Raw genomic sequence first — 15,162 nt, 5'->3', positions numbered from 1 at the left:
TAACTTGATCTTCTCAGTTCGGGCTGTAATCTTCATTTGAAGGATCTTGATATTCTCTCGACAGGCCTAAAGCAAAGCAAGCCAAAGAAAAAAGTATCAGAACCGAGAGCGGAAAACCCCTAAGCTATGACATCGATTAAGATTTCTCCTCCATACTTAAACCCTATCTTGATTTGTCTATTTAGGTGAAACTGGCCAAATGGGTAACTGATCAAAGTATACCCAAATAGAATGATTCTGGCCTCAAGTCATTAAGGCAGATATAGCTTGGTCATATATACTGACGGCACTTGGCCAACTTTTTTACTAAGAAAGACAAATGAAGTATCGGGTTTATTCTTTGAAATACGCCGAGTAGTCTCTTATATATTCAGCTAATTTATTAGCAATTAGAACACGATTAGCCAGGATATACTCAACGTTTTGAGTATGTCTAGTTAATGCTTAATATAATATCTTTAAATTGTACGATTAATTGAACTAATTTTCAATTTAATGTTGCTGATTTTACAATGTTTTTATGTTAACTAGTTCCTCCAGACTATTTTTTACTTTGATCTTTACTTAGGCTTGTTCTCATTCTTTGCATTTAATTCTCCCAGGCTTAAAAATACAATCAAGTATCAAGATTTTGTCCTTAACCCCAAAATTTTATTTAAAAACCAAGAGGTAAGATGTAGTACATAAGATACAATTTTTGAATAATGTAGAATTTTAGATTAGATATAATAGCTAAAAAAGAAGCGCTACCAATAAAACCGAAACTGTACCTTTGTATAGTTTCGGTTTAGTAAACACTCTCGGTTCGGTACAGTAAAAAATCTTAATCGATTTAAACAGTGCTAAAGCAGATAGTAAGAGCAGGTTTGCATATGACCTAGTAGAACTACATATAACTTACTTAAAGCAAAGCGATACAGCAATAGTTTTTACAAATATGTAAGAAAAACAGCACAATGCTATATGAAAAATGCTGAATGTCGTGGAAAGTCATTTTAGGTCATCAAATAATTAGCAAATATGCACTTATTTGAAAACACTATCACTTAAATATTTCATGTTTGCTGATTTTTGCTGTTTAAACAGAGAAAGAAAATATATGTAGTCAAAAACTGGTATTGATGCTGTCATACTGTGCAGTTCATCTCTGCGGCCTCTTCAAATCCAAATAAGAATATTTAATTTTGCAGAAATATTTAATTGCCAAGACAGAAAGATATTACAATATTCAGTTGATCTTATTCATTGAAATTCTGCATTTGAATTAAGTTTCTGGTGATTTTTTATTATTATTATTATTATTATTATTATTATTAGTTTGGGCAAGATTGGCTAAAATATTTTACAAGCTAAATAAAATTCAAAGAATTTAATTGTTTTATAGTTAAGTAAATTTGTAGATCACAACGAAATTTAGTAAATTTGTAATGTCACAATGATCTTTTTAATCCTAAGATTGAATTAATTGACAGAATGTGATAGTATCTAGTCAAATAAAAACTGTAATATTTTTATCATGAGTTTAGTCTTGTTGTTACATATCTTCACAGTAGTTCTATAGATCAAATAAAGATATGAAGCATAATAGACTCTGTTAGTGAGTTCATCATCAATGGGCTATGTCTTCCAAAGATTCACGAAATTATGATATTAAGAACTTCATTCATTTTCGGTAATTTGTCATATAATTCGGTAATTTGTCAATTTTTCGGTAATTTGTCTGTAATTAGCAATTATCGACTATGGTAACTCAAAAAAGACCATCTAGTAGCTTAATACACAAATTTTACAGGGAGACTGGGGAAACGGAAAAATAATTTCCAAGCTTCCTCACATTGAATGATTTTGCCAGCAGCCTAAATACGGTTTTTTTTCTTTTTTTTTACATTGAGACACAGGCAAGATTTTGACGAAAAACAGGCCGTTTTTCAAGAAAGGATAAATAATTTACTTGGGAACAGAAGTATTCTGCAAATAATGAAAGAACCAGACTGCGAAATCATGAAGAAAAACTAAATCAAATTGATCCGCCGGTTATCATTTAGAGAGACAAAATAAATGTCAGTTTTGCAAAAATATTGCGTAAAGCCTATTAAATTGAACGAAGCCAAAATACAGAAATCAATTAACTGCCTGAAGAATCAAACATACATTTTAGTAAAAGAGAAAATAAGATCATCTGGTAGACAGGCACTAAGGCAAATTCTTTCGAACTTGGGATTTTGACAGTCGCCAGAAAACGAAATAAGCCTAACAACTAGGACATCAAAAAATTAAGCTTATTTAGCGCATGTTCCGTCACCCATCGATTTAAAGGTACGCATGTTCCACTAATTAGAGGCTGATCTTCTGTGAGTTTAAATTTAAGCGTCTTAAATATTTACCGAAAGCTAACAAATAAAAACTTAAAACCAGCGAACTTAGACTCTAGGCTGCAGGAATATGTGTACCGTTAGTGAAACAAACCAAAAAGCATCTGTGAATTAAATCAACATTCAGCATGTTTAATGCGTCCAGTTTTTTATGTAAACTTTGGTTGCAAGAAAAGTGCAACACATCGATCAACAGAAAATGAACCTCAACTCAAAAATGTCAAGGGCTCCTTGGTACAATGATTTAACATTGGAGATGTTCCAGAATTTGAAGACTTATGACCCATTATTTTAAATTTTGCAATCAAGCATTTTCGTTAGCGCATTTAGATAGCTCCTCTTAGAAACAGAGGATTGCAGTTGCTCTTTTCACACATCATATAATTGTAAACTCAAAGACTACAGGAACCTATAAATTCTATATTGTTTACAGACAGAGAAATAAGTGTTTTTCTTTTCATTTGGACTTGATCAATTTTTTTTTTTAACAAGCGTGAAAGGGCCGAAAGCCAGAGCTACCAACCATAGCGAGCAACGCGAGCGAAGGGAGGCATTGTCAGGCCTTATTTGTGAGAGCTAAAGGTTCTTGACCGTTATTTGTGTGGGCCAAAGGCCCAAGATTGTTATTTATGAGGCTTAAGACAGCCGAAGGGTTTCTTAAGAAAGCCGAAGGGGTTCTTCGCTGGATGAAGATTCATCCAGCGAAGATGAATGTTTTGCTAGTGTACATTAAATCAAGAGTTTGAATTTTTACGTGCAGGTACATTAAAAATAAGGTAAACTAAATTAAGTTAAAAAGTGTAAATTTATGCAGAATATTACTGAAGCCACGGGAATACATATAGACATTAAAAATCTGATACATATAAATAATAAAAAAGAAATACAACCAAATAACTGGACATGCGACCCCATGATAACGAGCACGCATGGGCCGATGATCCGAGTGCCGATGGCGGCCGAAACCTCAAGCACTGACCGAGCGAAACGAGGTTACATTTGCGAGGTCCAGCTTCCCGACCAGTACGATTTGAAGTGAGCAGAAGGAGGGTACAAAAATCCCAAGAATAACACTTTTTGCTATAAAAAAGCTGGTGAAATACATATTATGTGAATGCATATATATTTATTTGTGCACAGTCAATGATCTTATTTTCGGCTTACCCTGTGTTTCATGTTTTTATCTTTCGAGCAACCCTCCCTCAGCATCTGGAGAGCAGGTTATATTCGCTTCAGAAGGGAAAACAATCCCTAAATAGAGACTCATGCAACCTTATTTGCTAATTCACACCAATAAAAAGCATTCGTCCCAGGCGCTTAAAATAAGAAGGATAGAATTTGTTTAGAGCATTAAACCGAAAGTGCATGTGCTTCAAAAACGAACAGACAGGAACTTAGCTAACCAGAATAAAACAAAAATAAGCGTCCAAAAATAAGATGCAAAATATAAAGATCTTGCCCAAAAAAAGTATAAACAACAATTATTTGTCATGCCAATACTACTTTCTGTCTTGTTTAAATCCAAAAGAAGCAAAGCACTGCCTTTTTAGAGTCACTATTACGTTTGCTCGGGTGGAGCGAACAAGACTCTAAAAGAGGCTTCATTCCTCATTTCTATTTTTTTTTTGGGGGGGGGGGGAGAGGGATGAGTGATAACACCATCTGTGATGTTTTGGCTTTTAAAGACAGCAATAATAGTGCCTAAAATCAATCAATCGAAAGGCAACAAGTGCACAGTAAAATAAAATAAAATTGTCTATTCACTTTATAGGCCATATACTGCCTGTAAATTCCGAAAAATGATAATAGTCAAAATATATAATAAAAAATATAATATATATTAAAAAACCATTTTTCCTTTAAGTCTCCGAAACGTTTTCCCAAACGACTTTTCCGTTGGAAAACGAAAGAAAGAAAAATATCTATAGACGTAAGCGACAATCTCCTAAGTAGATATGAAAATGATTATGTTTTAATAAAGGAAGTTCACGTTTACGGTACACACTAACCTGGAAAAAAGTAACTTACTTCCAATCCTACGGGTTTGAATTGTTTCGAGATATCGAAATGCATCTATCTAGTAAGAGGTTGGAAAAAGAAACACCAGAAGAATTTTCGAAGTAAAAAATCAGTTAGTGCTTAGAAAATCAACTATGTAAAGACATAGATTTCCAAGTTAAAAATGGGGATTTTCTAAATACTTGATAAAGCGATAGTTTATAAGGAACATTTTTTCTGGAAAATTTTTCTTTATAAAAAAAACTTAAAACTCATAAGAAATAGTAATTACAAATATACATATAATTCCGCTACTTACCTGAACAGCCTTGGTAACCTGGAAGCAAGATTCATGCAAAGCCTGAACATGCAGGACATCCAACTCACAGCATTGAAAACGATTAGCAGTAAACTAGCTAGCAATAGTACACAAGCATTAAATAATCTTATAATCAATAATGGAGGCTGCAATTGACAAAGTTGAAAATACAGAACCCTTAATTTCTTTTCAGAGACTTGGAAGGAATTTCATGAAATTTATAAAAAAAAAACACACTGAATTTCTGTTGAATTTGAACGTTCATAGTGGTACTTACGTTTTGCTCGGTAATTGCTGTTTCTCGGTCCTTAGGCAGATAATTGGAACTACATACAACTCGTAGGTGCTGCTCAGCTGATATCAACTGAGATCTAAGGTCTTGTATCTCCTAAAATTAGATCGCATAGTAAAAAGTACTATTCAAAAAATATGATGTAAATTTTGGCTCTAAAATATAGACAACTTGGAAAAAGCACTTTAATTATCAGGGGGTCATCGAGTTTAGTTCCATATACGACAAAAAAAAAAAAAAAAAAAAAAAAAAAAGGCTTGCTTTAGCACATGTTTCACAAGTTTTGTTCAGTACTTTATTTCAAAGCCAAACTTCTTATTAAAAAAAAAAAAAAAAAAAAAAAAAAAAAAAAAAAAAAAAAAAAAAAATACATCATCAGTTTTCTTTCCTCAAAACTTGATTAGAATTGATTATTTTGTTGTTGTTGTTATGAGAAAGAACAAAAACATTGCGATACCTTTAAGGGGTTTCCGCTTGGTGGTGAATCCACTGAGTCATATTCTCAGTGGAGGCCTCCCCCAGGCCACTCAGCACGTCCCCAGGCGGCGGATAGGGGAACGCCCTACAGATATGTAGGGTACCTCTAATGATCAGAGGCGTGGATCAAGGGGGACCTAGACCCTGGGGGCCCATAAATTGAAACCGGGGCACCCTCACCTGGGGGACATAAATATAGGTGGAGAGGGAAGAAGGCCCCTCTGATGCAGACTGACCTGGGCCCACCAGGGTGTGGACACGTCCCGTCAGATGTAAACCTCCCCCGGCAATGGGTTAAATTGCATGGTGCTGCAGGACCCTATCATGGGAGGATCCTCTCTAGGAGGACAACTGTGAAAGGGCGGAAGGCACACATAAGGGCGTCAACGGTCCCTGCTAGAAGCAAAGAGGATTGGCTTGCCGTTGCTTTGAAAGTAAGCCAAGAAACTTCTCCTCTTTCTAAATGATGATTAGGCATTCAATGAGATTAAGAACTAGGGCTACCGCGTCCGGGGAAACCGACGAACAAATTACCACGTCCGGGGAAACCGACGAACAACCTACCGCGTTTGTGGAGACTGACGGAAAAATTACCGCATTCGGGGCAACCGATGTATTGACAGCCAGCAGTGTTGGAGACAAATCTAGAGTATATTTGACCAGTCCGGCTCGAACGGATGGTAGAACAGTTTTAGGTACAAGACTTACAACCAGAATCGGAAAATTAAACCTCCGGACACTCGCAAAACCAGGAAAGAAAGACATGCTCCTCCGCGAAGTAAACCCTTACAAGTGGGACATCATTGGTCTCTCAGAGACACATCTACCAGGCAACAGCGAAGGACAGATAGGAGACGCGACCCTCCTACTCTCACAGACAAGGAGTTGGCTCTTTGCTGACTAAAACAGCAAGAAAATCTTTAGTGTCAGTGGTGTCTGTCTCGGAAAGACTGATGATGATCCGACTCAAAGGCAAGTTCAGTAACCTCTCTCTAGTGCAGGTTTACGCTCCTGGTTCGTCAAGGTCGGATGAGGAGTCTGAAGATTTTTACTCTCAGCTTCAGATTCTTGTCGACACCATTCAAAAGAAAGACTTCGTTATAGTCCTTGAAGACTTCAATTCACCTTGGGCAACGACAACAGCGGAAACGAAGATATCAGGGCAAATTTGGAATCAGGCAGATCAACAGCAGAGGAGAGCAACTCATTGAATTTTGCCGAGACAACGATCTTTTTGTGACTAACACAATGTTCAAACACCGGCGAAAGAGGAAAGTCACTTGGTGGTCCCTCGACGGAACGACTGTCAAAATGACTGATTACATACTGGTAACGATCTGTGGAAATCCTCGTTCACAGACACAGTGACTCTCTCCGGTGAAAATTTTGACAGTAATCACAGCCTTCTTATGTCATCAATTCGTCTAAGGTTAAAGGCTGTTTTCAAATCGAAGCAAAAAGTCCCAAGATTCCGTGTGGAAGCCCTGAAGGACCAGAAGACGAAACAAGAGTATAGAGAGCAGCTAAACGAAAGATTTTCAAAGATCATGCAAGAAACAACTGTCCTATTTAGCCCAGCCGACATTGTTCAGCTTGTATTGCAAAGTAGCAGGGCTATATGTGAGACAGCCGAGATCGTTCTCGGCCGTAAATCTGCTAGAGATAAGCCATGGATTACACAGGATATTGTTGACATGAGCAACGAAAAATTAACTCTCAGAAACAAACAAGATCAAGAAAGCAAGGATAGGTTCAAGCAATTGACACGCCAAATCGAGAAGAGAACTCGCCAGGCACTTAAGGACATGATAACCAAAGAGTGTCAGCAGTGCGAAGACCAATTCCAAAGAGGTAACTCACACCTTATGTTCAAACGTGCTAAAGAGCTAGCAAATCATAAGGATACAAAGTGCCTGGAACTCTTGGATAAAAATGGGGATAAAATTACCTCTCGCGCTTAAATCTGAGATCGTTGGAAAGAGCATTTTCAGGAAAAGCTAAATCTCACAGTAAGTCCAAATCCTGAAGTCATTCAGATGTTTCCAGCGCCAATAAATGAGGAACCACCCGTACCACTTTTAAGGTCAGAGGTAGAAACTGCTGTGGAATCCCTCAAATCCAATAAAGCACCCGGGATAGACGGTATGCAAGCAGAATTGCTCAAAACAGAATTTGAAGCTATCATCGATCTGTACCATCGAAAAGTAACAGCTGTTTGGAAAAAAAAATACTACCCCAAGTTCTGGTAAACATCTGTCATAGTTCCCCTGCACAAGAAAGGATTCAAAAGCCATTGCGACAACTACAGAACCATATGACTTACTTACCAACCTGCTAAAATCCTCACAAAAATACTCCTAGACCGCATAAAAAACATGACAAGACAAGCTGCACCTGAGTATCAAGCTGGATTCCGTCAGAATAGATCCACTATAGACCGATTATTTGTCATTAAACAAATCTTGGCATGATATTTGGAATTTGGTAAAGAGCTATACCAACTGTTCATCGACTTTAAGCAAGCCTTTGACCTGATCCGCCAACATGGTCTCTGGCATATCTTGGCTCACTACGGAATTCCCCCTGATATTATCCATATTATAACGAACCTGTACGAAAAGGCGAGAAGCATGGTGTGGACTAGTGAAGGACTCACTGAGGAGTTTTCTACCTCTACCGGTGTTCTCCAAGGATGCCTCCTCTCATCCACTCTTTTCTGCCTATTCCTAAACAGTGTGCTGGTACTTGTTCCTGATAAAAAAGAAATAGTCTTGGGAGAATACCTTTTTGACCTACTTGCATATGCTGATGACATTAATCGCCTGAACGAAAAAATAGAGGAAATCTAAGCCAGCGTAAACGCTCTCGTCGAAGCAGCTTGTTGCTTTGGAATGAAGATAAACGCCTGCAAGACCAAGGTGATGAGTGTAACACGGCATGCAGAGACTAGTACCCCCCCCCCCTCACCAAAGTCACTGTTCGGGGCGAGGAAATCGAATGGGTCGACCAGTTTCTTTATTTAAAAAGTGTGCTTAAATCAAGAAGTGACTCCTAAAAATAAATAACACGACACCTGGCTCTGGCTTGCGCATGCCTCAAGTCACTACGCTCTATTTGAAAAAATAAGTACCTCCCCTTAAAACTGAAGATACGACTCTTCCGTGCCTTATTGATTCCTGTTGCAACTTATGGGGCAGAGACATGGACTATAAAGCCAATGACAAGCACCGACTGGCGGCATTTGAAACTAAATCGCTCCGAAACCTCAGTGATATCACTTACCTTGACCGAGTATCAAACGAACAACTGCTGCCCTCCTTGGATTACCCTCAAACCATCAAACTTCAACAGCTTCAATGGTTAGGACACGTTCAGCGTAGGTCCCCAGCCCAACTGTCTAAAATAGCCTTTGAAGGAAGAATAAGTGCATCTTGCCCCAGGGGACGACCTCCCAAGCACTGGTGGGAAAATGTTTCTGATCACCCCACCCAAGAACTGCTGAGGACTGCAACAAACAGGGAGGCATTCCGAAAATATTGTTATGATGTCATCAGAGAAGCCCCGAATCGGCCAACCCGGCCAGATGGGAGTTGAGTAAGGAAAGTAAGTAAGGTGAATCCACTCCTGTTTATGGTAATTCCTGTTCGTTTAAGTTTGTCCTGATTATTCATTTTAATTTCTGCTCGTGTTAAGTCTGTTTGCTCATTGATAATTTTTCTTTTTTGTAAGGTTGACTAGTTTTTCCATTTGATTCCTATTATTCATTTACAGTTACGCTATACTTTTTAAGTTAAACTTATCATACGTTCATACTGATTTTGGGGGTTTTAATGTTTTGCTTTTTAGTTCTTTTGTGAGACTTTCTGGAAAACATTTTTAAAATAGTATCGAAGCAAAAGACTTTCTTATTGATTCCTCATAAAATACTGAAAAAAAAACATCATCAGAAGTTACTAAACAGGAATTAATACTTCCTATAATATGTAATGCAATAATAGCAGCATGATAGTAACAATATACCAATAATAGCAAAATGTTGAGAAAAAGCATTACATACTCTGAATCCGTTGAATCCGTTGTCAATGTCAAACTTTTTATGATCTTCCATGTTTTCGAAAAATAACCGATTGCTTCTTTTAGTTTATTTTCGCAATGTATGACACTTCATAGTTCTCAGAAGTTTGTTCAGATTATTCTTATTTTTAATTCATAAACAAAATGGACTGTTTTTATTATTATAAATTTTTTTATGAGCCTGATCCCTCTTACTAATGCACTTCAACAAAGTAACGATATCCGCAGATTCTTAGGTTCAGTTTGTTATGACTGCATACGATTCATCATACAATTCTTAGTGATTAACGAAAGAATCTACAATAAAATTGTTTCTATAAAACCTATTATAAAAACTAAGCAAATTTCGCATTCTAGATCCATTCCTAAGAACTTGATTCATTCCACAAGAAATTATACTACAAAACACAATAGTCTAGCAGTAGGTACTAGCATTTTACAAGGTTCGGAGGCCGCTGATAGGAAATTTTCTTCAAATATATTATTTTCTTTTAATTATTTTCTAATCAAGCAAAAAATTTGAAATAACGTAACTGCCGGATTTCTATTAATTTTATGTGGTATAGAAACATCATTGCTGACAAAAGCAACTTCGTTAAAATACGCGATCTCATGGAAGGTATTCCAGACCTTAGTAATTCTAGTCACAAGAATATTTTACTTGTATAGGCTAAGCTGCCACAAAAGACACACAAAGAAGAAGAAGAAAATAAGATATGATTATCCTCAGAAATATTAAATGAGCTCGTTCTCTTCAATGTTGTTAATTAATAAAGATATTTTAACCATCCAACTATGGATGGTGAACATGGGATTTAACCATCCAACTATAAAAAGACTCACCTAAAAATAGAAGTATGGTTATGAAACTAACCTCTTGAAATGCTTCTAACTGGTAAAGATCTATTTTAACCATCTAACTATGGATGGTTAACATGGGTTTTAACCATCCAACTATGAAAAGATTCAACTGAAAATAGAAATGTGGTTATAAAACTAACCTCTTGAAATGTGTCTAGCTGGGATACTGCTGCCTCTAAGCTTCGATTTTGTGCAAATATATCTTGATGAAGGATCTCTAAACCCCTTTTTAGTTCTTCACTGGTACTAATTACATCAGGTTCGCCTTGAACTCCAGATCGTAAATGAACCTAAAATAAGATAACATAAAACTTGAAAGCATTATTTACCTTTAGCAGATTTCAAATATCCGAAAACTTCGCATTTACTATGCTATAAACAAATATCTTTATCATTTAATCCTCGAAAATTGCAACTCTATTTTCTTTCCGAGTTCAGATCTTCACTGACAAATTCTACAACAGCTAGGAACGAGAAATTCAGTGGTGTGGGTAAAAAGATCAATATGGGACTTATCGAGCAGATAAATAAACTTAAGAGGAAAAAAGGAACTATTGGACTTACCTGCAATTTTTCCACGGCCATTGTCATTTTGGTCTTCTGTATGGCAATATCACCAACGATTTTTTCTCGTAAGCCTAACTGATCCCTCAGGGGACGTTTTTTGCTCATTGGTGACTCCAGACTTTGGCGAGACTTTTCAATGAAACTACGAACATCCTTTAGTTTCCTTTCACATTGATCCCATTCTTCAGTCATCTCTTGGAGCAGTGCCATCTAAAATGGTTAAATAATAATGCGACATTTATTTTAGAATTCTAACGGGGATAATAATTTCAAATATTTAAAAAAAAAATCATTAGGATATAAATCTAAAATGCTAGAAAATTCTGTTAAAGTATTATGTTCTAATGAAACCATGACTTACATGTGTGATAAAAAAAAGCGAAAAAGGAGAATGAAGCTGACTCACAAGTACAAACATCCAGTTTTCCATGTCTCTAGCCTTCTTTTCTAATTTTAAATTCTCGATTGTAAGGGTGCGATGGAGAAAATTTCGAAGGCAACACTAGTCAATTCAAAATGTCCATGAATTAAAACACCACACAACTCAGAAGTGGAAAACAAATATGAAACACATTATTAAATAACAGTTAAATATCGTTGCAAAGGACATTTGTTTTTAAATCCCAACTGAGGTAATTTCTCGAATATAATCTTAATGTTCTTTCGAAACAGCACTAAAGTATTATGGGTAATTATAGCTCTCAGGTTTTTACGTAAACGTTAACGTGTATATTTTTTCTTCTTCAAAATAGTTTTAACTGTTGACTCATGCAAAGGCTGTAACGAAAATTCAGTCGGTAGGTAAGGGGTGAATTTTGGATAAGACCCAAGACATTGTAGCAGGGGGTTAAGGTTATTTATAAGGAGGAAATATTTCTTTTAAAGTTGGAACAATTGCTCTAATATAGGTTTTCAGAAGCTAGTTTGCGATTTATGAGCACTGCTTTTTTTAAAAGCCAATATACATTTATAATTACCAGAAAAAAAAAACAGTTTTCTCTAGTATTTATGCTATAGCTGTATACCGCAACAGGGAAGAAGGTTGGGGTTGGCTAGTCAATTTTGGTTTCAAACCGCCTTGGTCCCACGGAACAGGAGTATTATCTAAGAAGCAAGTATACGACAGCAATTATTACACTGTATGTAACATAATTATTAAGTTACAAATAAAAGATATTTATTTTTAAAATTTATTATTTATTGTTATTTAGTATTTATATTAAAAGATATATTAGTATTATTATTATATATTATTGTTATTATTATTTATATTTAAAAATACATTATTTATTAAAAGATAGTATTTATTAGATAGCCATTTTTTATCTGTCTGTTAAAAAAATTTCATTCTAAAGAAAGAAAGTAATTCTTTCTTTAGAATTTATTTGCATGTTAATACATCCTATATCATAGGATCTGAGCCTTTCTTCTTGGGTCTGTTAACATAATTGAAAAAATGCATGTTTCAGGTGCTACTTTTAACGGTTCATTATCATTTCTTTTTACCCCTACCCTGTATACAGGTATGTATCGATGCAACTGTATTCTTGCTTTGTCTTTTGCAAATATTATTATTAATAAACAAAGAAGTTGCAATTAATATTTGTAACCTTTACTTTACTCAGTATAGACATTGATTTTTAGGTTAAAATATCCAAATTTGTAGGAATTTTTCTGAGGGGAAGAGCGTTGTGGTTTCAAAACCGTATTGCTACGGTTAAATATCGAAATTTGCACGTTTTAACCGATATTTGCAAAGGATATTGCTAGGATCAGGTACGAAATTTACACATTTAAGCAAACTTCTTTATTATTTTTCAGGGTCCCCTGACAATTATTAATAAAGCTCTGTGCTTTCATGTGGCTGTGCTTGTGTTATATGGGTGGTTGGTCAAAGCTTTTGGGGGGGGGGGGGGGTGGTGGGTAAAGCACCCCCTTTCTAATATCTTTACTTCTGATTCGCCCAAAAAGTAGTGTTAGCTTAGGCAGTAGTAGTAGGTTAAATATGTCACTGAGTTATGGCCTTTGCAAAACAAAAGTGATCCGTTTATCTGGCCTTCCCCAGGCCACTCAGCGCGTTCCCAGTTGGCGATAGGGGAACGCCCTACAAATATGCAAGGCACCTCCTTAGGAGGCACGGACCAAGGGAGAAACTTTTCCCTGGGTGTCCATAATAGAAACTGGGGCACCCTTGCCAGGGGTCATAAATACAGGCGGAGGAGGAAGAAGGCCCCTCAAATGTACACTCAAAAGGACCCACTGGTTTATCCACAAGTTTCATGAGTTGCAAACCTTCTCCCAGCAATGGGTTAAATTGCATGGTGATGCAGAACACCATCGCGGGAGGATCCTCTATAGGAGGACAACTGTGGCAGGGCGTAAGATCCAGATCTATGGACAACTGCCTCTGCAAACGGCTGCCTCGACCTTTTCGGGGTACCTGCAAGACTGGGGACCTTGCGGTCAACTCTATTCCTACTTGAGGAGTGGCGCCCCTCGAGGAAATTATAGCCTAGTAAACGACACAGCATTCGCATGGGATTCTGACTAATGGATAATTTTTCAGGGCTTGGTTTGTTTTGATGGGTGTCTTTGGGCTGAAATACCTCTTCCTAGCTAAGTTATCTGTTACGGGCTGCCTCCCCATAGTAGTATAATATTTGTAGGCATGAGTATATAATGAGTCGAAGGTAATGGGCTTGAGATTGCCTGTGCAGGATTTCAACTCTTGTTGATAGAGGAGCATCGCCAAGTGCTGAAAACCATGTTGTGACCAAAATGGGCCCAGGATTTCACAAAGCCTCCATTTATACCGGGGGTCCCAGGGACTTCTTGCTTTCCGGTTCTAAGCTGACTTAAGCGTTTCGGTGTAGAATTGAGAATATATGTGATCCCCGTCCAGCACTGGTTTCCGGGATCATTGCTTTTCCTGAGGCGAAAATAATTTCCATAATTTAAAGAACATGAAAATTGGAACTTGGAATGTCACGACGTTAAAAAATGACTATCGTATCGACATTTTGACTGACGAATTCCTACAATTTGAACTGGACTTTTCAGGAGTACCAGAAACTCCTATCTCTGTTGCAGGAAGCCAGAAATTAGATAATATAGAATATGTTTACTCGGGCAGGAAGGATGGGGCACATAGACAAGGAATAGGGCTCATAAGGAATAAGGAATCTGCTAAGTCTTGTTTAGGCTTGTACGATATTAATAATAGAATACTAATTGCTCATTTTATGACTAGAAATTTCAGGGTATCAGTTATAGTAGTATACGCCCCTGTAGAACCGACTGATGGAGATACTAGTGACTCATATGAATTTTACTTACAGTTACAGGAGCAAATAGACAAGGTCCCAGGTAGAAATATGATGTTATTACTGGGAGATTTTAACGCCCAGGTTGGTAGAAATAAGGATAGATGTTATCCCAGCTTAGGTAAATTTGGTGTAGGAAAAGAAAACAGTAATGGATACAGACTTTTGCAATTTTGTAGGTATAACAATCTAGTTATAACCAATACGGTGTTTGGTCATAAAATGGCTCATAAGCTAACATGGTATTCACGTGATGGTAAGACAGCAAACCTTATTGATTATGTTATAGTAAACCGAAGACTGGCAGGATCAATACAAGATACTAGGGTATATAGGAGTGTTGTTATTAATGTTAAAAGTAAAGATCACCATCTATTAGTGTCAAGGGTTAATTTAAAGCTGAAATATCGGAAGGGTAATTACCTCCCGGGAAGTTATGATGTTAGTAGACTCCAGGATGAGAATTTGAGAGAAACTTTCCAGGAATGGTTGAATACTAGACTTGAGAGTTTAAAATTTGACAGTGTGGAAAATGTTTGGAATAATTTTAGAAAAATAATTTTTGAAGTAGCGGAATGTGTCTTTGGGAAGAAAGCTAGGATTGCAGCTAATAATATTGGTGAAAAAGCTTTAGGTTTAATAGAAAGGAGAAAGGACTTGTAAAAGAATTATCAGAGTGATAGATCGTATGAAAACAAAAGAAATGTAAAGAAAGTGGAGAAAGCATTGAAATATGAACTAAGGAGGTGTGAAGTGGAGGCCATGGATAAAATTGTCGAGGATTTAGAAGATCCAGCTAGACGGCATAATAGTAAAATATTGTACTGGCACGTTAATAAATTGATAGGTAGTAGTCAATCCGGACTTGTCCCAGTTAAA

General features: G+C 36.7%; 1 protein-coding gene across 1 annotated transcript in view; it reads right to left on the bottom strand.

Annotated features, from left to right (window-relative positions):
- LOC148956437 (uncharacterized) overlaps nucleotides 1-15,162 on the bottom strand; it is a 570,204-nt gene that overhangs the window by 235,212 nt on the left and 319,830 nt on the right. Inside the window, 3 exon segments of the mRNA XM_089090886.1 lie at nucleotides 4,967-5,077; nucleotides 10,534-10,683; nucleotides 10,958-11,170. Of these exon segments, the coding sequence (XP_088947012.1) occupies nucleotides 4,967-5,077; nucleotides 10,534-10,683; nucleotides 10,958-11,170 (474 nt within the window).

The sequence above is a fragment of the Artemia sp. Qi Xiang Cuo genome, chromosome 1 (assembly GCF_049724085.1).
Source record: "Artemia sp. Qi Xiang Cuo chromosome 1, ASM4972408v1, whole genome shotgun sequence".
NCBI classification, from domain to species: domain Eukaryota; kingdom Metazoa; phylum Arthropoda; class Branchiopoda; order Anostraca; family Artemiidae; genus Artemia; species Artemia sp. Qi Xiang Cuo.
The sequence above is the reverse complement of the archived record's forward strand: the minus strand, read 5'-3'. Positions and strand labels throughout refer to the sequence as shown.